Source organism: Urocampus carinirostris, chromosome 10, assembly GCF_059441175.1.
Source record: "Urocampus carinirostris isolate Australia breed hairy pipefish chromosome 10, RoL_Ucar_1.0, whole genome shotgun sequence".
NCBI classification, from domain to species: Eukaryota; Metazoa; Chordata; class Actinopteri; order Syngnathiformes; family Syngnathidae; genus Urocampus; species Urocampus carinirostris.
In genome coordinates, this window is record NC_142358.1 from 21,270,552 (window position 1) to 21,295,151 (window position 24,600).

Here is a 24,600-nt window from a genome sequence, read left to right on the forward strand (position 1 = left end):
TGCCCGAAGATAGATGGGGTGGGCTCCAGCACCCCCGCGACCCTACTGAGGATAAGCGGTGCAGATAATGGATGGATACTTGGAAATATACCCAATAGATTGTTAAGGAGGTAAATGACTATTTTAGCAACAAAAGTCTGTTTTCAATGCAATATCTACATAGGTGTATAGAGACTAATTTCTACCAACCAGGACGCTAGTGCTGCAATGGTACATTGTGTTAACTAATTAGAAGGCTAATGGATGATTAAACAACCGTTGTGCAATAATGTTAGCACAGCTGAAAACGGTATAGCTGGTTAGCGAAGTTATGTAACTGATCCTCCTTTGAGGTAGGCACATTGTGGGTGTGATTAATCTTTCACAATGGACAAAAAAGAAAACTTATGTGGAACTCAGTCTATTCTTGTTGTATTAAATGAAGGCTATTCCATGCTAGAAAAAAAAAAAAACACCTACTCCTTCAATGTTAAAATGAAAAGGTGGGGGGGAAAGAAAAATCAGCTTATGTACATTTGGGCATTCTTTAGGTAACTTACTTGATTAGGTGGGGTGTTCTTGCTGAGATGGAGGGTCAGTGCTGAGTCACCGAGGAGGGATTTAAGAGGTCTAACTTCTGGAGTGCTGCTGTTGCTACTGTTAGAGGACCCAGAAATAGACGCGTGGACAGATATCACAGACTTGGCCTGATCAGGAGGTACATACCTGGGAAGCAATGCACGAAATATACAAATCAGAATTAGCCATACACACACATTCTGCATCTCTGTAGAAGATGATCATCTCACACTAAAAATATCAGATCAACTGCACTATTAATTAGGATTCTAACTTTTAAATCCTCATAAAAAATACACATGAGTTATCATATCCTCAACCACAAATCTAACCTTCTAGTGCACATTATTTAATCGAATTGAATGCTTTGATTTTTATTATACAAGAATAACGAAATTAGAGCTTCACCAAAAGTGCACGCATGAATATGAATGAATTTTCGTTTTTCTACCAAGCCAGATATGCAAGTGTAAAGTGTCTTACCATCTTTTTTTTTCATATTTTTCTTGAAGAAATTCCTTGACTTTCTGTGGTTCTCTGAAGTCGGGAGCTGATGAGCTTTTCCCATCATGAAGACCTAACCAGATCTGTCTACAGACCTGAAAGATACATAATAGAAAAACAAATTGATTTGTGTTACTAACTTTAGATTAGGGCTGCACAATTTTGGGAAAAACCTTAATTGCGATTTTTCAGACCAGTATTGCAATTTTGATGCAATTTTCAAAGAAAAGTGCATTTTCTGTGATAGTTTTTTTCTGAGTACTTAACCCTTGAATGCATGACATACCAGTGCTACACTCCAACAGTGGGGACCAAAATTAGTGTGGAGAAAATAAAAATACAAATGGCATCATATCATGAACACGTTTTGTGAAGAATACCTGGGATATGACAATTTTACAATACTACAATATTTTATAAACAGACAAACAGACAACAAATCAAGGACTGGGAAGCTGAGAAAATATACTTTATACAAAAGCATTTGATATTGGCGATCGAACTGTACCTCATTGCCTTTTTTTTGTAGAAATTCGATTTCCTGTTGAGTGAAGGTTGTCATAGAGATGGACTTAACTCGGTTGGGTGGATTCAGTCCTCGTCTGTGAAGAAAAGCAGGCATCTATTTGAATAAAATAGCATCTTGAAAAGGAAGTACTGCTTTAAACTTTAACGAAAATGTTTAACTAAGAAGAATAGTTAAAATCATTACGATGCAAATGCTTGTATACTGTGTACCAGATAAATACGTTCACTATCAATGTTTACGTAACTGTTTCAGTCCTGAAAACATTGACATTTGTGCATGTATTTTTTTGTACTTTGGTAACGTAATTCAAAGTGCAAATGTTTCGCTTCTTGAGGTTTACAAAATATTAGTCGCTCAACTGCACCCTGTTATGACAGTGGAAGAAGGGGCAATAGGCACCATTGGCTAATAGGGAAGTATCCCAAGACAACTTGCTGAACAAAAAAAATCTGTTTTTATTGATATAATTGAGTTTTTCATTTGAGGGCAGCCAACCTTAATTAAGAATAACATTTTTTTTTATAAATCCCCCAGCCCTACTTTACAAAATGTGCCCAAACTGTTTGTAGTACCATAGACTTACTTGTATTTACAGTGCCTTACTAAAAAGGATTCTGTTCTTTGAACCTTTCACTCTTTCACCATATTTTAGGCTTCAAACAAAGATTTTTTTGGGGGGTCAAAAAATCAACAACAAGTGTGATATAATTGTAAAGTGGATTGAAGTTTATTGGATATTTTATACTTTCTAACAAAATAAATAAATAACCAGTGGGGCATGCAATATAATTTGGCCTCCTTTGTCCTGTCACTTTTTCTGCAATTACAGCTGCAAGTCACTTGGGTCATGTCCATATCAGTTTTGCACATTGCAGGACTGAAATCCTTCCACATTGCAAGACAGCTTGAGCTTTGTGAGGTTGGATGAAGATCCTTTATTGATAGCAGTCTTAAGCTCTGCACAGTTTCACAATAGTATCCAAGAATTAACTTTGACTTGTCCATTTTAAAACTTGGATACATATATTTGTGAAACATTACATTGTTGGTTTGCTTTATAACTTGGAACATTGTCCTGTTGGAAGATACATCTTCATCCCAGTCTCAAGTATTTTGCAAACTCCACCAGGTTCTTATAGAATGGTCCGGTATTGGGCTTTATTCATCCATCAATTTTAACCATCTACCCGGTCCCTCCTGGAGAATAGTAATCTTATAACATTCCAAACTGCCCAGAGAAGTAGACGTGTCAAACTGTTCCAAGGATTTTGGTAATTATAACAGTAACATGGAAAACCACCTTTTGTCTATCTTAGCCTCAGAGCACCTTCTTTCAGTTGGGTTGTATGTCTCCCAGGTGGCTTTTGCCAAACATTGAACTAGACTGTTTAAGGATCTTTGAGAAATTGCTTTCTTTTTGCCATTTGTCCATAAAGGCCAGATTTGTGAAGTGTATTACGGATTGTTACCCTATGAATGGACTCTCCCGCCTCAACTGTAGATCTGTGCATTTCATCTGTAGTTATCAAGGGTTTCTTGGCTGCATCTCTGATTAGTCTGCTCCTTGTTCGGAGTGAAAGTTTAGAGGATCATCAGATGGCTCATGGTAGATTTGCTGTGGTCTTATACTCCTTCCATCTCAATATAATTGCCTGCACAGTGTACCTTGGGATGTTTAAAGCTTGGGAAATATTTTGTGTCCAAATCTAGCTAGCCTGTTTCTTGGTCTTTGTGAGGCCTTCAGCACCCTGAGACTATCACAAAAAAGTACATTTAAAACAACGACATGATTACAAATGGAAGAAGTCTCTATATCATCAGTCATTTATGAAAACATTGAATCATTTAGAGGACCTCACAGAACATCCAGAGTGACTTTGCTTCTCAAAGTAAAAAGACCAAAAAAATTGCAAATTTTGCTTTTCAAGTTTCATTTGTAAAAAAAAAAATATATCCAACACATTTAATTCCACTTCACGAATGTGTCTTGATTGTTGTTGATAATTGACAAAAAAGACAGTTTCAAGCTAGAAATGTGGCAACAGAATGAAACATTTAAGGGGGGACATATACTTTCTCGAGTCACTGTATGTACTTCCGTGCAATGCAATGCTTCCTCGTTCCATGGAGTAAAATCTGAAAGAGATATTGTACCCAGTTCCTCAAGGGAAAGCCTCCACCTTCACAAGGAATGTGTTCACGTAATAGATTCTAGCTCCACCCACTGAGTAAGCATAAATATTGAGGTAATCAGATGAGGAAAGTAGTGATGCTCTACTAATACCAGTGTTAACATATAAACAATAATCCATATCGGAAAATATAGACCTCATCAAAAACATGACATTACTTGTTTCAAACATTGTAGTAAGAGCAATAAGAAGCCATTGTCATCGCATTGGGGTTTGGGATCGAGCAGAGGTATGTTTCTATAGCTGCTCAAAATTCCAGTATATCTTAAGACTGCAGATAACAGATCAAGTTGGAGCATGCACAATGGCAACTACTTTGCAGGTCTGGACAAAAAGCATAGCACTTTCACCACTTCCCGTTGCACATGCACATTGCATGCTGGTTACAAAACAGGAAGCAAACCTACATTTAAGGCCAACAACATCATGACTAATTCTGACATGACAATGACAATATTCTCAAAAACTGCTGTGAACATTGACAAATGTCACATCACACAGAGTGACTCAGTTAAAAATTTAGGTGTCATATTTGACCCTGATCTAACCTTTGAGATGCATGTAAAGAAAATTACTAGAACCGCTTTCTTCCATCTTCGTAACATTGCCAAAATCCGTTCAATACTATCTCAGTCTGATGCGGAAACTATAATTCATGCATTTGTTACCTCCCGTCTCGATTACTGTAATGCACTACTCTCCGGTCTCCCGAAGTCCAGAATCAAGTCTCTTCAGCTAGTACAAAATGCCGCAGCGAGGCTTTTAACTAGGACAAAAAAGTACGATCACATAACACCGATTTTGGCTAACTTGCACTGGCTCCCAGTTAGCCAAAGATGTGACTTCAAGGTTCTCTTAGTGTTGTACAAAATCATACATGGACTTGCTCCCTCTTATCTTTCAGATCTGATCTGCCCCTATGTCCCGGTCCGAAGCCTACGATCTGAGAGTGCCGGTCTTCTGGTGATCCCGAGAGCAAAGAAGTGTTCTGCTGGTTCGAGAGCGTTCTCCATCCGGGCACCGGTGCTGTGGAATGCTCTTCCCCCTGAGATCCGATCTGCAACCTCAGTGGAAATGTTTAAATCTAAACTTAAAACTCACTTCTACTCCATTGCATATGAATAATAACCTACTCTTCTTGTCGGCAGAAAAATAGCCTGTGTAACATAGTGCACTAATCTGTGAAGCCCTTAGAGACTTATTGTGATTAAGGGCTATACAAATAAAAATGACTTGACTTGACTAATGAACCTCAAATCATTTTAAAAGTAAAAATTATGCCATTGTCCTTCACTCAGTTTTAAAGCAATATTCAGTCTCTGTTAAAACTCCAGTGTGTAATGTTTGACCACTAAATGGCACTGTTGTCTAACGTGAACAAAAACCAGTGCCACAGCAAGCAGCAAGATAGCGGAAGAATATGGCGGCACCTTAGGTAGGGATTCTCCTATGTAAAACAAATACACATTCCCTATGATTTTTTTTAAATAACAATTAACACTGGTATGAAAGTTAATTCAATGTTGCCTAGTATTTAAATCAATGTTTTGTTTTACTGAATGAACGTTTTTCTAACCACCAGGAGGCACTAAATATTACACACTTTCTCTTTAAAAAAATACTAGTTGATTGAAAATATATCCTGCACTATTTAAAGATTAGAATGGTTTCATTATTTTAATTATTTTTTTAAAACACAGTCTATAAATGAAAAAGAATAAGACCTGCACAGATCTTTCATATATATTTTACCGTAGACAATGGTGGTTATGAGTAACGAAATGGATACATAGTTTTTTTTTTTTAAATAAATTTGGTGACATTAATAGAATCCCTGCCCATGTCATTATGTACATGCACAAATTCGAACAATGATGCAATTCCAAAACTTCACATTCTCAAAAAATAATCAAGAAGAACACAAATAAGTTTGTTAAACTATATTTTCTAAAGAACTTATCCCCTTAATAATTGTCATTTGAGAGTGCTGGAGTATATAGATGTGATATTAACTATTATTAAATCGACCGCAGATTGCATAGGGGTAATAACTTAAATAACAATGATACATTTTGTACAGTATAATAGATTCTACATTCGTAAGTACTCCTAAGTCCTGATTTCATGGCAGGGTTACTGTGTGACAATTTCTTTTCTGAAGAAGTTGCTAAAGTCCACAGGTCTGTGTGAAAACATCTTTATTCACCCTTGCTGAACTCTTGCTTTTAGTTTCTCTCAAGAAGTATTTTCCTAACAAGCTGAGCATAACTGCTGACTTGGAAACAGAAAACTCTGCTGTTTCTAGCCAAGTAGTTATTTGAGTTTGCCTTCTTACCTGTACTCCTTAACAACACTGACCAAATTTTTTGGTTCAATTGACCAATATGTGTTACCATTCCCTGTATGGATCATTGTGATTATACGAAGTATAAAACAACTACATTTTCGGTGTAGGGCTTCAACTAACAATTTTTTTCATAATCGATGAACCGGTCAATTATTCTTTCGATGGTTCAATGAATCGGGTTTCTTAAAGACATTTTTAATTTCTTCCTCGTAATTCAAATATGAAGTTTTTGGACGGATAGAAAAAATAGTGAACAAAACAACAGAATATTTTGTAATATACAACAAAAAAAATCCCAAGTGTTTGTCAATTGGCAAAAATACGTACAAATATATGCTCTTTTCCTACCACCTTATCCAAAGATCATATTTTAATTGGACTTATCATAAAAGAGAGCAATATGTTTTAGGTGTAGCATTTTCTTTAATCCACAAAGAGTATATCAAAAAATGTAAACCCACATTTCAAAATGTTGTCAACAAATTTGTTGGAATAGATAAACATCCCCAATGTGAAAACAAAATGTATCAAAGTTAAAGAAACTGCCCCTTGTGTAGAGTTAAACTGTATTATTTTCCTTTATTTTGTTTACCTATTTTATAATTTTTTTAATCAACTTCTGCAACACTTTCTGTTCTCTTGAAAATTGTTCACTTTGTTTCACAGTCAGTCAAACAATAAGAAAATTAAACTTATTGCCAATTCTTTTTGACACGATGCAATTTTTAAGTAAGATTTATGTTTTTGATAAAAACAGTCTTGCGCCCTCTGCCGGAACAAAGTGCTACTACAACTCAGGGTCACAACGGAATAGTCTTAATTGCATTCATTTGACATACATAGCAGTAATAGTGTCTCATACATCATGTGATACAACGAAACAACGAACTAATTAGTTGCCAACGCTTTTAATAATCAATGTTTTCGATAAGTTGTTGCTGCCCTATATTAGAGGCTAAAAGAAGTAAACAATTTAAATACTACGATTATCAGCCAATCAAATATTAAATAACGTGGTTTGTTTTAGCATGCATGATCATCAACTTAGCAATAGTTACAAAAACATTTTTGAAAAAGGGCAAAAAATAAACTTATTTATAGTATTACTACACTAAACAACTTGAGCACAGTACATACAATTAAAAGAAGAAGAACATGAAAAAAAAATCTGGGATATTTAAAGTTGCATACGATTGTCAAAAAGAATGAAATTGATATACGTACTGAAACAGTAGGAGTGTGTGCAAACAATTGGCTGCGGGACCAAACAGAACAGTATGGGCAGATGAACAGTTATTGAGTTGCCAGATAATAGGCTAAATAAGACATTTGAAGCTGGGACCGTCAAGATTAACCCGCACCTTACTTGCTTGGGGTACTCGTCACATTAACACTGAAAAACACTGCAAGGAAGTAAGTATAGCGGCTAACTGGTTAGTAAGTCCACCTCAGGAGTTTGGAGAGCCGGGGTTTGATTCAAGCTATTGACCTCCCTATGCAGTGTTTGAGTGTTCTCTCCATGCCTGCATTGGTTTTCCCAGGGCTTTCAGTTTTCTCCCACGATCCAAAAACATGCCCTGTACTGTAGGTTGGTGACTCCAAATTGTCCCTAAGTATGGTGTGAGCGTGGTTATATGTCTATGTGTGCTCTGTGATTGGCTGTCAATCAGTCCAACATGTCCCTTTCCTCACTAATAACTGGCATGGGCTCCGTTAATCCCGTAACCCTAGTGAGGATAAAGAGTTCTGAAAATGAATGAAGAAACTCTGGGCACACATTATTTTGAAAACTGATCCATAATTGACACTGATATAAAAAAAAGAACACCAGATCTTAAAAGGTATTCCGAAAAATAATTGCTTTTTTTCCAAATTAGAGACAAAACATCTAGAGTTCCTCCCCACAATTGTGCAAATATGTTGCAAGTGCCAGGAGACTTGAGAAATGTATTCTCAAAGTTGATGCATCTGACTTGTTTGATGTAGGACTGTGACGTCATTGAAGGAACACAACACTTTCAAAATGGCAAGTGCCAGTAACACAAAATGATCCAAAACAGACAGCAAGTGTAGTGAGCAGCCAAAGTATACCGCTTATCTCTGCTTGGGGGTAGGCGATTGTGGCTTTTCGTTCGTTTTTGTCACATGTCGCTGTTGGCATAATTGGGGCTGCCGAGGGCTTTCCGGTTTGATTTGCTCTCGTTTGGCACTCGTTGGCTGCCTACGGTGTTATTAAGCCGGCTAGCCTGGCGTTAGAGCCGGTTTTGCCAAAGGTTCTTGGTCACCATAGCTGTTGCCGCTTTTCGATGTTTGTTTCCAGTTCACCTGGCTGCTCACTGTGTTTTTTTTCGTCGGCCAGCCTCGCAGTTGTCCACCAAAGCTGCAGCTGCCTTCTTTTGATCGGTCCAGGTCAGACCCCTGTTGGCGGCTCTGAGGTTTTTCTTTTTTTGTTCCCAGTTAGCCCCTTTTCTGTTCCTCTCCCTCAGTTGTACCATTACTACATCCACCTGCGTCAATGACTGGGCATTCTTCACAAAAATTACCAAAACTTTGCTACCAAAACACTCGTAACCTTATCGACTAACGCGTAAAACAATATGGCGACTGGCTTGTTAGGGTGATGGTGTTCCTCTGATGACGTCACAACTTTGAATGAAAAGGACAAGACACAGTGTCTTCAAAAGGCATCATCTCTGAAAGTAATCTGAGTATACCGAAGAACTATAGAGATTTTATCCCAAAAAAAACATGTACTATTTCCTCACATTTTGCATATTGAAGAACTTGGGATTACCTTAAAGAGACTGCCAAAGGGAAATAATCTTTCAGTTTTTCTTATGGAAATATCGCTGAGGATTGTACCTACACATTTTAGTAAATCCTAACATTTTGCTAAAGTTGAAACAAAACTCAGCAGTAATATAAACAGGAAATTAACATTAAATCATGGATTTGTTCCGATATTTGCAGGGTTTTGGTTTATAGGGCTGAGGGAAACTTATTGATTTTTGTAAATAAATATATGACGTCTCCTGAATATAAACGTATTCTTTTTGAGAGGGGCACAAATGTAAAACAACCAAAGTTTTGGAAATTATATTTGCATGCTATTTGGCGGTCGAGGTAACCAGGCCCTGACAATATACTGTAAAGAGACACTGTTTTGTTTGACCACTATGTGTCGCTTTAATGTTTAGGGCAACAAACCCAACAAAGGACAAGGAAGAACACAAACTACGAAGACTCGGTGACCAAACCGCATCAGTTTTGTTCCCACCGCAAGGTTTTGGGTAAAGGGGGACACTTTAGTTAGGATGGTTAGGGTGCACGTAGCAGCTAAATTGAGGATATTTATGTCAGATCCCTCTTAGTGGGTTTATGTCATGTAAAATGATTACACATTTTTCGATCGATGATTTTTATTTTATTTTTAAATTGGCGTTTATACGATAGTTCCTGTATTTTTGCTTATTATTTAAATCCATATACTTTTTATGAATACTTTACCATTAGCAGGCGCTAAATAATACACACTGTCCCTTTAAGGAACACGATCACCAAGCGCTTTCGATGTTATTGGATCAAAAATGGCTCAATAGAAGTTGTTTGATGCAAGCTTCCTAACCTTTGTACAACCCTAGAAATCACTTCAGGATGTGTTGAACAATAACAGTTCTTCTTATTGTTATCAAATTAAAACATGTTCTTGCCACGATACCGAAATTTCTCTTGTGGGTTTGATGTCCTAAAGTAATTTTCAGAAAAGGTGAATTAAAAGGTATTTTAGATTTTTTTTAATGGCAAAAAAAAAAAGACATCTAAAGAATTCTCATTCAAATGAAGCATTATTGTAGAGAAATGCACATACAACGACAACAACAACAAACACAAAAAACGATAATTAAAAGTACCAAAAACACATATTGAGTGGTAACAAATACAATCTGAATGTCACTCGCCATCGGTAAACATTTACTAATCCTTAATCCCAGGATACAGATGCTCGATTACACAACTGCACTGTCAAGCTTTAAGAGGGACAGTTAACGTCTGCTAGCGGTAAGAAAAAAAAAAACTAATAATAATAACAATAATTTTATTTTTTTATGGTGAAAACATTATTCAAAAAAACAAAAAACAAAAAAGAACAAAAAAAATACAATACTGATTATAATCCCAGCTCGTGAACAATTTTGAAGCTGAGAGCTACTGTTAGCTACCAAGTGGGTGAGCAGTTTGGGATGCGTTTTGAAATGAAAACTTATCGTGTTATAACTATGTTGTTATTAAGTTATTAGCAGGATATACTTATTAGAAGTTGAGATAAAATAGGCTTAGTCAACCACTAAAACATCAAGCTAGTTAGAAGTCAAATCTCCCAGAAAATAAAAATGACTGTTGATTGGTGAGCTACTCTGGTGTCTAAAGAGGCTACCTGGTGCCCACGGGCACCACGTTGAAGACAACTGATATAAATAAGTGCAGATAAATGAACTATCATATAAAACATGCATTTTTAAAATACTCCTAGGTCGAGAAATTTATCACACGTAACATGAGCCTCATCTAAAGGGAGCGGACATAGTTTTCCACCATCTTACTGCTACAAGTACCCAGAAACCAGAAAGATTGGGCCAGAAACGTGAAGTAAAATGATGCGCATGGTCACTCTGGGTCTCAGTAGTTTATGTTTTTTATTGTGTTTTTTTACCACTTGTTTTCCGATGCACTCCGCCAGTGTTGGCCGACCCGGTCCTCGAGAGCCGCATGTCCTGCATGTTTTTAGAGTTTCTCCGCTCTAATACAGGGGATTCCAATTACCTGGATCATTATCAAGCGGCCACACAGCTTTCTAACTAGCTGAACATTTGCATCGCCTGAGTTGGAGAAGAGTAACCTCCAAAACATTCAGCTCTTGGTGACCGGGTTTGGCCAACCCTGAACTACACCATGGGTCAGCAACATGCAGCTCTAGAGCTTCATGTGGCTCTTTAGCGCTGCCCTACCGGCTCCCTAGAGCTGTTTTAAAGATTTTTTGAAACGGAAAATGAAGTAGAGTGTATATATATTTTTGTGTGATGTTGTGAAAGGACAAACATGAGACAAACATTCTTATTGTTATCCAATGTTTTAAAAAATATTTTGAATACATATGAAATGACTAACTTCAATGCATGAAGTTTCGGTCTCCTTTACTCTCTACACACTCGGTTCCTGCTACCATTTGCATGCCCAAGTACGTATGTTTAAAGCAGGGGTCTTTATCTTGCTGCTCCCAGGATGATGGTTGGATGAAAGTTAAAGGGACAGTGTGTATTATTTACCCCCTAGATGTCGCTGTATTCTGTTGTGCCACCTAAAAAGCGGAAGAAGATGAAATATGGGGACTCTTATTACTTTTTAAGAAAAAAAAAGAAGTAATGAGAAAAGAAAAAAATAGAACCAGCATAAAGTAACAAAGTAAAACTCAAGCAAAAAAGGTAAATAAAAAAATAAAAAAGAAAAACAGAAAAAGAGAAAAGTGAAAATTGTATTTTTTTTCCCGTTCTTGGCTTTTGTTACTCTCCCTTCTGTTCTTATATCAATTTGGTTTATATTATATTAATTTACTTTTTACACACTAGACACATTTGTGTTGTTGTTATATTTGGTCCATTATGGCTCTTTCAACATTATTGATTGCCAATCCCAGCACTACAACATACAGCAGTGATTCTGATCTCGGGCACCTTTTTTTCTAAAGAACAAAGTGCAGTTGCACATTCACTATGCTAGGGGGCAGTGGCGCTCTCATTACAGAAGTGTGCGCATAAGCCTGTGTGCTTCGTACACAATAGGTTGGTGATACCGTGGAAAAGTATTTAAGAGGGATGAAAAGACAGCCTGAGAGAAAAAATATCAAACGAAAGAGAAAGAGAAAAATGAAAAGTAACCCTACATTTCGGTTCTAGTCCAGATCGTCTCGGTGACTAGTAGCAAACAACAATGTCATAGAAGAATGCTAATATTGTTGCGGTACACTGGAAAATGTTATCCTTGATCAAGCATTTGCTTTTCGTGCATCTAGCACACTGCTATGTATAATGAGCAACACTAAATTTACTGCAGTGGGGAAAGATTTAAGACGGATGAAAGAATTGTTTGTGTTGTTTATTTGGTAAATAAAACAAACTTGGTTACACAAATTATCCTTGTTTTTATTCAACATACGGCGTCTAGCTGTGAGTAAATAGGCGCTATGTTGTTTGTAGGGCTTATTATCACTTGATAAGGGGAATGATTGGCTGAGGTTAACCATGGGGTGTGTAGTTTGAGGTGTCCTTAAAAAGTTCCAAGTCATTAAGTATGTGATAAAAATGTCCAACTGAGTTCAAAGAGCCTTTATGCTTTACTTTCCGTTGACCATCGTCTAAGAAATCCACACATATCTTGTCTTACTCTGAGGCCATCTATTGGCTTAAAGTCATGAATGCAGCTTTAAGTTTTCAAATGCTGCACCCCACCTTTGAGGTATGTCAGTGCAAAGATAAAAATAAAAATAAAAAATAAAAAGCACACACAATAGGAGAGTTGATACTCCCTGCAGCCTAAGACAGGTCTCTGACATGAAACAAGGACTGCAAGAATAAAAACTACCTCTGTCCAATGAGACAGTTGCTCAACGCATAAATTAAGTTTAATACAATATTATGCTCCTATGGTAATGTTGGGGAGTTCATGGTTGGTCTAGAGCAGTGGTTCCAAAAGTGGACGGTAGCGCCTCCCTGGGGGCAGTGGAAAGGTCTGGGTGGCGGTAAGGAAGAAGGCAACGTTTGCAAGCACCACACTATGCCACACCCACCTTCTAAACTCATTGAGTGTAATGGCGGACTCCGTAAACACAGTCCCACAGTCAACGAACGTGAAGGAAACGAATATTGCACCGAAGAAGGGCGGGCGCTAGTAATACACAGGGGAGCCAAGGGGGCGCTAGCCTGAAAAAGTTTGGGTACCATTGGTCTAGACTAGAGTAATTACAATTTAATTATTTCATTTAACTTTTGGAATTCAGATGCACTTTAAATCTTTGCTCGCAAGACGTTTTCTACTTTGTAGAGGTAGACGAAAGAAAATAATTGAGAAGCACTTGCTATACCGCAACATGTTGCGGTCCAATTATACACACTGTCCCTTTAAACCAGGGGTCTCAATCTTAATTGAGTCGGGGGCTGCTGAATCTCTGATCCAGTGAGGTTGGGCCAAATGGGGTTTTCGACAAAAACTAGTAAAAATATTTAGCTATTCTTAAAGGGACAGTGTTTTATATTTGTCCACTCGATGTTGCTGTATTGTGTAGTGCATCTGAAAATGAGTCCAAGGAAGACTACATACTACAGAGACTGAAAGTGGGTAGAGCAACCTTTTTCTACCGATCTTTATTCAGTTATTAACAAAGACAAAAAGAAGGGGAAAATACTATTTTTTCATATGAATAACAAAATAAGAAAGAAGAAATAAGAAAAAGCAAAAAAGGAAAACAGGAATAAAAAGAAAAGTAGGGGAAAAGCAAGCAAAAAAGAAAATATAGACAAAAGAAAAAGGAAAGAAAGAAAATAAGGGAGTTAGAGAAGACAAAAACAGGAAAAAAAAGACAATTTTTGCTTTTTTTATTTCCCTTTTTTCTTTATTTATTTTTGCTGGTCCTGTTTGTCTTTTTCGTTTATTGTATCTTTCTTTTTTTCTTAATTTTCTTCTCAAAAAGTAATAAGGTGCATTTTGGTCACAATGAGTCTTCATATTTTGTCTTTTTCCGTTGTGCTTTTAGCACTCATTTTAGGTGGCACGAGAAAATACAGCGAGACTTAGTCAGCAAAAATTACACACTGTGCCTTTAACTTTCATACTAAGGCAGGGGCAACAAACTATCATCCTGGGAGCAGCGACTTAGAGCACCCCGTTCTAAATGTACGTGCGTACTGTGGCATAAAAATGGTAGCAGGTACCGAGTGTGTTAACCTCACGGTTCTGTTCACAGTTCACAGATCCCTTAACCGAATGAGTCATTGGGTCACTAATGAGGAAGCAACTCTGGACAGCCATCTCTACTGTTGACGGTCCCTACCTGTTCATAGGAAAACGCAAACTTGGGCAGAATAATGGTAGCAGGGAATGAGTATGTTAACCTCACAATACGGTTCACGGATCCCTTATCCGCATGGGTGGTCGGGGCAGCAATGAAGACACAACTCTTGACAGCCTTCTACTCTGTTGACTGTCCCTAGCCTGTTCTTGGGAACCATTAACTGCAAACCTGGGCATGAAAATGGGAGCAGGTGTGTTAACCTCACAGTTCTGTTCGAGGTTCACAGATCCTTTAACCGCACAAGTCGTCAGGGCACCAATGAGGAAACAACTCTGGACAGCAAGCTCTACTGGTGATGGTCCCTGGCCTGTTCATGGGAACAGGCGAACTTGGGCAGGAAAATGGTAGCAGGCCCCGAGTGTGTTGACCTCAACAATTTGGTTTGCAGATCCCTTAAGCGCATGGGTCTTTGTGGCACCAATGAGGACGCAACTCTGGACAGCCTACTCCACTGTTGACGGTCCCCGGCCAGTTCTTATGAACTGTGAACTGCAAATTAGGGCATAAAAATTGTAGTAGGCACAAAGTGTGTTGAACGCATGGCTCGGTTCACGATTCACAGATCACTTAACCACATGGGTCGTCAGGGCACCAATGAGGGCGCAACTCTAGACAGCCTTCCCCACTGTTAACAGTCCCTGGCCTTTTCTAGGGAGCCATGAACTACGAAATTGGGCATTAAAATGCTAGCAGGCACCAAGTGTGTTGACCTCATGGTCCGGTTTGTGGATCCCTTAAACGTATGGTCAGGGCACCAATGAGGACACAACTCTGGGCAGTCTTCTCCACTGTTGACAGTCCCAGGCCTGTTCTCGGGAACAGTGAACCGCGATGTTGGGCATGAAAACGGTAAGCAGGCACAGAGTGTGTTGACCACCTAATGATTTGGTTAGTGATTTAGGGTTACTTTAACCCAATGGGTCATTAGGGCACCAATGAGGACACAACTCTGGACAGCCTTCTGCACCGTTTACGGTCCATGGCCTGTTCTAAAGAACCGTGAACCACGATTTTGGGAATGAAAATGGTAGCAGGAACCGAGTGTGTTCACCTCACGGTTCGGTTTGCGGACCGCTTAACCGTATGGGTGGTCGAAGCGCCAATGAGGACACAACGCTGGACAGCCTTCTGCACTGTTTACGGTCCATGGCCTGTTCTTAAGAACCGTGAACCGCAATTTTGGGCATGAAAATGGTAGCAGGCACAGAGAGTGTTGACCTCACGGTTCGGTTTGCGGACCGCTTAACCGTATGGGTGGTCGGGGCGCCAATGAGGACAACTCTGGACAGCCTTCTCCACTATTTACGGTCCCTGGCCTGTTCTTAAGAGCCGTGAACCCCGACTTGGGGCATGAAAATGGTAGCAGGCACCGAGTGTGCTGACCTAATGATTCGGTTTGCAATTTAAGGTTACTTTAACCCAATGGGTCATTAGGGCAACAATGAGGATCCAACTCTGGACAGCCTTCTCCACTGTTGACAGTCCCTGGCCTGTTCTTGGGAACCATGAACCGCGAACTCTGACATGAAAATGGTAGCAGGCACAGAGCGTGTTGACTTAGCTTGCGTAAATGTCACTTTGTCCACACGTCATGAGAAGCAAACGTAGCATGGAACTACAGTCAATGACATCAACACGACGGATGACATAATGTCGTTTGACAACTCTCACGAACACCGAATGTTGCCATGGCAGCCGTCGTTAGCCGGTAGCTAGTAAGCTATCAGCTTGCGGCAACCGTACGTAGGAATTAAATAGAACATTGTGGCCTCACTTTAAAATAAGTACGGGCGGCACGAGAACTTACAAGATGCCAGAGCAGGAGGTACACACGAAGGAGCCCACCGTCATGTTGGCGTAGGTCGGGCCGCGCTGGTCACAGTCAAAGCACTTTCTGTTAGCGGGCAAACTCGTCATTTCCCTCAGCATTTTAAGGTGTTTCTCCTCTTGTTTTCGTTTCGCGCTCGCCGCCATGATTTTGAAGGTTTTAATAGTAAAGGGTGTGAAGATGTAAGCGTGTAGTTTAATAAAGGTTGCCAACCCGTTAAACGGGCAGGCAGTAGACAGGGCGGGGAGGGAAGAATCGTAGGTGGGAGGCTCCAGGGATATCTATAGAAGACTAAATACGTCGGGGTGCTGCAGCAGGTCGCCAACTAGCATGTGTAAGCGGCGGCCATATTGGTCAGGTCAACGTCCCTGTTCAGGCAATGAATGTACATTGAAAATAAATCATAAACGCTCATTTTACAACAGAGTTTCACATGGGGTAACTTTTTATTTTGATCATCGTCAACAGAAAGTTAATTTATATATAAAAATGGGGGTAAGAGGCTTTCTAAAGATTAAAACCCGAATAATTTATGAACGAAAATACAAGTTACATACAACTGTATTGAAATGTTATCACTTTATATGAAACTCATTGGAAAAATATTTACATTTCCAAAGCTATATGGGATACCCCAAGACTCAAAACAACAAAAATCATTTTTTGAACAATGTTTCATTCTTATTTTGCAAATCAATGGAAATTCATCTCGACAGAGATATACAGATAGAAATACACATAAACATACATTGTCACTCCTCAGTCTAGGCTGGAAATAAATCCTGTAGGTCAAAAAATACTTTAAAAAGAAAAAACTCAAAAGTTGAAGGGGGGTATGCATCTGGTATTGATGTCCCGTCATAATATACTGGAAGATTTTTTGGTTTGAACAAATTTATTGACACTAATAACAGAAAACAATCATGACAATCTCAACAGCAATTAAGCACATTCACAATATTATATTCCAATATGACGTTTTTAACAGCAAACACAATGTGAGGTTTGAACAACCCTTCTCGAAAATCTTATTAGCAATCAAGCATATTCACAATTTCATTATATAACATCTTTGTTAGTGTCAATAGATCCGTCCAGGCCAAAGTCGATTGTCCTCGGTCTGAACAAATCCACCGATGATGTTTTGACCCGACTAGCTTAGGCTCGCAGTAAGCAAGCCGTTCAAAGGGACAAGCCGCTAAATAGTCTTCTGTGTATATCTGTGGGAGGCTCCGTGGGTGACAGTGCAGCCTTGCGACACCTCTTATGGGTTTCTGGTTTGATGCGGCGTTCAGGGTATGCTGGGAAGTTAGGTACAATCGCAACGCCCTTTTGTGAAGACATAATACACAAGTGTCGTCAAACTCACTTTTACCTCGGGCCACATCAGCGTCATGGCAGCCGTCAAGAGCATGATGTAACTTCAAAACTTAACTAAATGACGTTGAATGGTATGCAAATTAAATGTAACTACTCCATGTAAAACACATTCAGGCTTTTTGACCCCTCGAACGTGTTTAATTGCTGATAATAGTGTCAATAAAATTGTTCAAAAAAAAAAAAAAACACTGACGACAGTTGTAAAAAGGATCATTCCTATAACTGAACTGTATAAGAACTACTCATAAAATATTGTTACTTGGTACCACTCTTATTCTAGTGTCCCTTTATCATGTATTTAATCACAACAAAATGTTATCAAAATAAAGAGGCGGGTGCAATAGGATGACCTTTTCATCTATTGGTTGTGCAGCGATCAACTGCAATGTCTTTCTTCATCACTGATTAACTGATAGGTGAAAATCTAAGGGGCGGCACAGCAGATGGGTGGTAGGCGCACAGCCCCACAGTGCGGGGGTCCAGCTACCGCAGACTCCCCGTGTGGAGTTTGCATGTTCTCCCCGTGCCTGCGTGGGCTTCCTCCAGGCACTCTGGTTTCGAGTGACTTGTCTGTCCCTGTGTGCCCTGTGATTGGCTGACATCTAGTTCAGGGTGTCCCCTGCTCACTGTCCATATATGGTTGGGAATGACTCCAGCACCTACACATTGGGGGCTTTAAGGGATTACATGATTTATTTATGTGTTCATTTCTTAAACGTGATACAAATTTAATTCTACATATGACAGGATCAGTCCTCCATACCTGATCATACTTTTTTTGCGTGTTACTGTACTTCAAAAGGTTCACGCCCAACAGTAACTGGTTGCCCAAAATGTCCTTTATTTAATTGCACTAAAATATACATTTTTGTTATCATCCCATTTCAATAACTCACAATTTAGACATGGGAAATATATCACACAAGCAAACAATAGCGTATATGTACAAATTGCACCGTTTATGGTTCGTTGGAATGATAGTATGTTTGATTATAGCAATCAATCAAATTAAAGTATAACTTTAAAAAATCCAAATCGCAATTTAATTCAACAAAGAACCAAGGAAACCTGATATTAATTATAGAGACAAGCTAATTTTCTGAAATGGTTTCTTTTAATTCACTCAGCACAAGAAAGGAATTCCTACACTGAATATAAAAGATGACATCTAAGAGCACAGAACAAATAGGCATTTTAAGTCATTAATACTGTATTTTCCGGACTCTAAGTCAGTTTTTTTTCTTAGTGCGAGGTGCGACTTATCATGATCTATTAATAAATTCACATAGATCTTCAGTTGTGGGAGGTCATTTTTCTAAGCAGAAGGAGGAAGCGGCTTATCGTCTCGTATTGGAGTTGTCAACCGTTAAAAGTGGCACCAAGGATGAATATTTCATTGGATTTTGTGATTTGGCGTGAAGCTAATAGTTTGGTAAGCATGTTCTTTATGCTAGAGTTATCATAATAACTCTTAGTATATTACGTTGTTACTGATGTATTTGACTGTGTCCAAAATCAAGTATACCATGTTCTCTACCTTATTTTTAGTTTCAAATTGCCTTTCAAGAGGACATGTGTTTTTGGTTGAAATGAAATGAAATGAAATGATCTGCATTTATATAGCGCTTTTCAAGTCAATGACTTCCCAAAGCGCTTTACATTGTGCTTCACATTTCCCAATAGCGGCCGTGATCTGTGCAGCCATGTAAGGCGCTAACCTGCTTATTGGGGGTAATTGGGGGTTAAGTGTCTTACCCAAGGACACTTCGACAAGTAACACGGACAAGCCGGGATTCGAACTGGGATCCCTTAATCCTAAAACGATCGCTCTACCTCCTGAGCTACTGCCGGTTGTTGCTTTTTATAAATTAATTTTGACCTATATATATGACATACTCCAGTTGCGACTTATATGATTTACCCTTCCTAATATGCATTTTTTGGCTGGTGCGATTTATACTCCAGACTTATAATACGGAAAATAAGTCAAGTCATGTTTATTTGCACAGCCCTTAATCACAAAGAGTCTCAAAGGACTGCACATACCACAGATTATTGCAAACCACAGACTACTATTACACCCGATCTAAAACCTACATGAGGGCAAGGAAAACTCCAAAACCTCAAGATGAGGAAAATGAAGAAACCTTGAGAAGGGACTGCACATGAGGTAATCCCCCTTCCAAGATGACCAGGCTGCAATGGATGTTGTAATAACAAATAATACACAGATATTGTCCAAATGAAATATAGGTCAACCATAAGCTATGGAAGTGCGTTTTATTTCACTAAGACCAATTTGAGAAAAAAATCTCCACCCAGAGTGCGAGCGTTATCTGCTGCTGACCGTTTGAAGTAAAGGTTGCTCATGTTGTGGTTGCGGACTAAAGTCAAAAGGTTTGCGGTTCTCAGTGTAGCCGAAAAGAATCCGCAGGGCCACGAGGGCTGCCTCTTCCTCTGCCGCAATTACCGTCTCACCGGGACCTTGGGCCAGGAGCTTCTTATCACTGAATGTATGAAATGAGGAAAATGCAATCAATGAAAAACAAAACCATCGCATTTAGTCGAAAAGACATACACCTACCTGTACAAACCAACAAAATAGAGTGGCAGAACGGTGCTGGACCCTGCTGACCTGATGAGGCGAGGCTCTGGTAAGGGCATATCCCTCTTCTTTAGCTCTTCCACCAGAAGTCCCATTGGATCGATTACGTTCCACATATCAAAAAGGTCTTTTCCTATCAACTGGGAAACTAAGAAATCCTGGAGGTTGAGAAGGATAACGCATTGAATGTTAAAATCGTTTAGAATGGAATTATCTTATTTTCTGCACTGTAAGGCGCACAGGACTAGAGGGCGCACCTCCCAAAAATAGCTTTTTGTCATACATTTTTCACATAGAAAGCCCACTGGACTATAAGGCTCATGGGAAATAACTAAACTACAGTAAACTGCTAAAACTACAGTAAGAGTTACCATATTTATTACTACATATAACTGCGGTTAATGTTAGTGCAATGATAGATCAGTCGATTCCAACCCTCTACATTCTGCCAAATCAATGCACTACTGAATTTTCTAGATTCCGGCCTATACTCACTGATTTTATTCTAAACCTTATACAGATGCTCCCCTTTTTACGACCATACGACTTACCAAAAACGGTAGACATGAACATTTTTTCGGGATGTCGAAAAATATCCGGACATTGCTGTAAGTTAGATTTTGGATTGTGTGCACCGTTTTCCGAGTACAGGACATTACTGCAGTACTTCTTTCAGCTGATACCGGCGTGTTGTGGCGCTGTGGGAGGTCACCCAACATCCACCCCGAAGAAGAAATCCGGCTTCTACTTCCTAGTTTGTGTGTAAACATTCTATACTGTCTATGTCTATACTATCTCCAGCGGGCAAAGAACTTTGACGTTTTTGATTGTTTTTTTTTTTAGCCACTCTCTAAAACGGAGGGGGACCTCTTGAAACTTATCTTTCAAAAGTAAGTTGCACTTTATTTCTCTTTATAGAGCATTTTATTTTATGAAATGTTTATTTTTTTGTACAAAACAATACAGGTTACTTATACAAGCCTCAAACATACTTATGCAAACCTTATGTATTTGTATTTATTATTATTCAGCCAGTATCAACCATCAACATGATATCTACCGGAAATCATTTTGTCACGCGAAGCTATCGACGTGACTCGTCGCCTTCGATCGGGGCCGGGTTTTTAGACCCAACTGCTGTGTTGAGAATCATTAGGTGACCAAACCCCCCAATTCCAACCCTTAATGCAGAGCGCCAAGCAGGGAAGCAATGGGTACCAATGTTGACTCGGCCGAGGCTTGAACCAGCAACCTCCCAGTCTCGGAGCGGGCGCCCTACCATCTATGCTACCGAGCTGGTCTTTTTTTTTGTAAAAAAAACCTACAAAATATAGCACTGAAGGAATTTACGAACAAAACTCGTCTCGTTTGTAAGTAGGGCAGCGTCTGTATATTTTTCATGCTTACTCGTTTACTAAGGAGTTTAGTATTATTGATTGCACCTTCGCTTGCGGGGTGAGACGAAGTAATTCTATCCGTGCTGTATGTTGTGCAGTGCATATAGGATATTTGCCAATAAAGTTGAGTTGAGTCGGTTGAAAATGCCACGCAAAATAGTGTATACAATGAGAATCGAACCTGGTTGGTGGCTGTGAGAGCGCCGAAACCTAACCCCTTAGACCATCAGGGATACAGATGACATACAAAAAGGCATTAGACTATCTCTACACGAGAAGCACGACGAGACAAAAAACTCTTTGGTGTAACTGATGATGAATTGGACTAAGATTTTATATTTTTCAGGGAAACTTTTTTTTTTTTTATCCTTTTAACTAACATTCGACTCTGGTACCCTCAGTAAAAATCATGTGATAGTCGGATAAAACGTCATGCCTTTTTGTATGTCATCTGTATCACAGATGGTCTATTCATTAGGTCTCAGTGCTCTCACCGCCGCGACACAGGTTTAATTCCCATTGTGTACAAAGCTTTGCAATTTTTTTTAGATTATTCAATCATTGCATACATACGGTGGTATACTGTAAAACCTCGTGTCGTAATTTACACCAATAAATACTGTAAACATTTCCGATTTTATCCACCAGTATTTTGCAATATGCAAGGGTTATAACATTTCTGGTGATTAGGGGTTATTTAGGTGCGCCTTATAGTCTGAAAAACACAGTACTATCCATGTTTTTTTTCCGAAAAAGCCCAGTGAACAAAACAAAAAGGTCTTGAACCGCATCATTTCAACTGATTCATAAACAAACTCACCCTGAGGAAATACCCAGTGCATTCCGGTCCGCTATTGTCATGTAATGCTCCGATGACTGCCATGAACGTGGAATGAAGCACGCTGTCCGGTACGGGGAATTCGCAACTCATGGTGAGGTCCTCAACTCCAAGATTTCGAGCTACGTTGCTCACGAGTTCTACGCTAGTAAGATGTTTTACAACACTTTCCACCCCTTCTGTTGGCAGGCTGGGGAAATTAGCCCTGCACCAATCAGTAAGGAATCTATTTGTAAAGACATCTCCTTGTGCACTCAACTTAACATTATCCGTCAGTGCGAGAGCTGCGGCCTCAGAGTCCATGCCGAGCTCTTGTCTCCTTTTCAGCTCGGACTGCAGGTAACAGGGATTTATGAAGGCTGTTTTCAGCTGCTCCAGGGAAAAGTTCTCATGGAGGCGGGTGCTAAAAGCCTGAACTTCAGCATGGTAATCCCAGTTAGGCTTTTCAGATCTGAAAGAAAAAAGGTCGTTGATTATTATTAATGACACTTGTACCAATAGTATTAAGTATGATGTGCTGATTAACATTAGGCGGATTTACCACTCCAAAAATGTATGACTTGCAATACATGTCATTAAAGAAAATTCAACTTAATTGTGAAATTAACTTTTTCTCTTGTTTAGTAAAATATGTTACGTTTACCTAGGAAATGGAACGAGAAAAAACAGTTTTGTTTACATATGTTCAATTACCACGGTACATAAGAGTGTTGGTTGCTTTGACATTCAATTTTCATCTTGTGCATTATCACATTAAATAAGTATTTGTAAAATAAACAAAAACAACAAACATAACAAAATATAATTGGGAACAAGACAATCAATTGCCTTTCTGTGTTTTACTTCATTGACAAAACATTTATTTTTGAGTAAATGCAGCGACATCTACTGGTCGGATAAGACACACGGTCCCTTTAGAGCAGGGTTGTCAAGTTCATTCTAGCTGGGGGCCAAATGCTCGGAAGAAAAAGAGCGCGAGAAAGAGAAAGTGAGCAAAATATACAGCTCAAGATAGAAAAAGAGAAGAATAAGCAGAAAAGAGAAAGATAAAATAGAGAGCGAGGTAGGGAAACAAGAGAAAGGAAGGGATGGAAAAGTAAGAAAAATAAATAGAGAAAAATAAAGAGAGAGAGCAAAAGCTCACAAGAATGAAAGACAAAAGACAGAAGACAGAAAAAGAGTAAGAAATAAAATGATTGCAAAAGGGAAAAAGTGAGAAACAAAAGGAAAGTGTAAAAGAGAAAAAAACCCAGATACAATTAGAAAGAGCAAGAGTGAGCGAGAAATAGTACTACGGTTGCTTTGTGAGTGGAACCTGGCTTGGCTGACATCAAGCCGACATATTTTAAACTGCAGCTCATTTCTCTCGTGTGCTTCTTTCAGGGTTATCAGGTAAAACAATGGGCAACCTGTTTGACACCTGCGCTTTGGAGGTTAGGTTGCACGACTGACAACATCAATATCTTATTGTATATAAAACACAAAACTAGATCAAAGTTTTTGCATTGAATCAACATACATGCATATTGTAACTCATTTGAAGAAGTCCAGTGCAGATGTAATTGTTCTAATCATGCGTTTAAGGTTCAACCTGGTTGTAGCTGGTAGAAGCTAACCAGGCTAGCATGCTCACAAGTCTCGCGAGATCTAGTGGTGTGGGTAGATATATGCAATGCAATATAGTATAATGCGTTTTGCATTACTTATACTAAATATCGAATAAACAAGCAACCACGAGTTAATTCTCAAGCTCAATGACCCTCGAGATGATTTTTAACGTAGCGGGTTTTAGCCGACGTTAGCCTCACCTTGGTTTCGGAGGGGGAGGACCTTCGAGCTTCGCCTTTATGGCCAACATATGCAAGTAGGGCTTCAACCAACGTTTCACACCTCGAACTTGCGTCACTGTCACATTCCAACTCAAATGTTGGCAATAAGTCCCAAACGTCGACGCGCCTCTATTAAAAAGAATCCTGGACGCCATGCTTACACTTTAACAGCGTTGTTCGTTCACTAAACCCGTCCGGTGGGAAACAAGAGACCATCGATGGGACGTTTGCGAACGAAACTGCTCTATGAGTCGGCTCTTGGAAGTGAGTGACAGGAGCTGGCTCCCCGCTTATCAAGAGCCGGTTCCCTTCAAGTTAATTGTATAAATGGTGAAATTGTTTTATTTTAGTTTTTTTTGTAGAGGAATTAATAATTCAATGTATTTTCCTGTATGTTTCAGGGATAATGCGTTTCAAGCTTAGCTCCCCCCCTGAAAAAATTATTTATTTAATATTTTAATTGACATTTTG

The 24,600-nt window shown here is 39.0% G+C and overlaps 2 protein-coding genes across 5 annotated transcripts in view; both read right to left on the reverse strand.

Annotated features, from left to right (window-relative positions):
* Window positions 1-16,395, reverse strand: part of LOC148358383 (arf-GAP domain and FG repeat-containing protein 1-like) — a 28,588-nt gene extending 12,193 nt beyond the window's left edge. Inside the window, exons 1-4 of one of the 4 annotated variants that reach the window (XM_088345587.1) lie at window positions 16,060-16,395; window positions 1,571-1,664; window positions 1,042-1,157; window positions 540-705 (exon numbers count right to left, since the gene is read on the reverse strand). In XM_088345587.1, the coding sequence (XP_088201713.1) occupies window positions 540-705; window positions 1,042-1,157; window positions 1,571-1,664; window positions 16,060-16,226 (543 nt within the window). In that variant the 5' untranslated portion in view covers window positions 16,227-16,395. The remainder of the gene's footprint in view (window positions 1-539; window positions 706-1,041; window positions 1,158-1,570; window positions 1,665-16,059) is intronic. The other 3 variants (XM_088345585.1, XM_088345586.1, XM_088345588.1) reach the window with 3 other exon arrangements.
* A 2,914-nt stretch (window positions 16,396-19,309) lies between these two features.
* mrpl44 (mitochondrial ribosomal protein L44) lies at window positions 19,310-24,379 on the reverse strand. The gene is made up of 4 exons (XM_088346248.1): window positions 24,109-24,379; window positions 22,283-22,751; window positions 20,045-20,223; window positions 19,310-19,967 (listed from the first exon to the last, which is right to left on the reverse strand). Exons 1-4 carry the CDS (start codon window positions 24,282-24,284, stop codon window positions 19,793-19,795), a joined length of 999 nt encoding a protein of 332 aa, XP_088202374.1. The 5' UTR covers window positions 24,285-24,379; the 3' UTR covers window positions 19,310-19,792.
* Window positions 24,380-24,600: the final 221 nt, after the last annotated feature.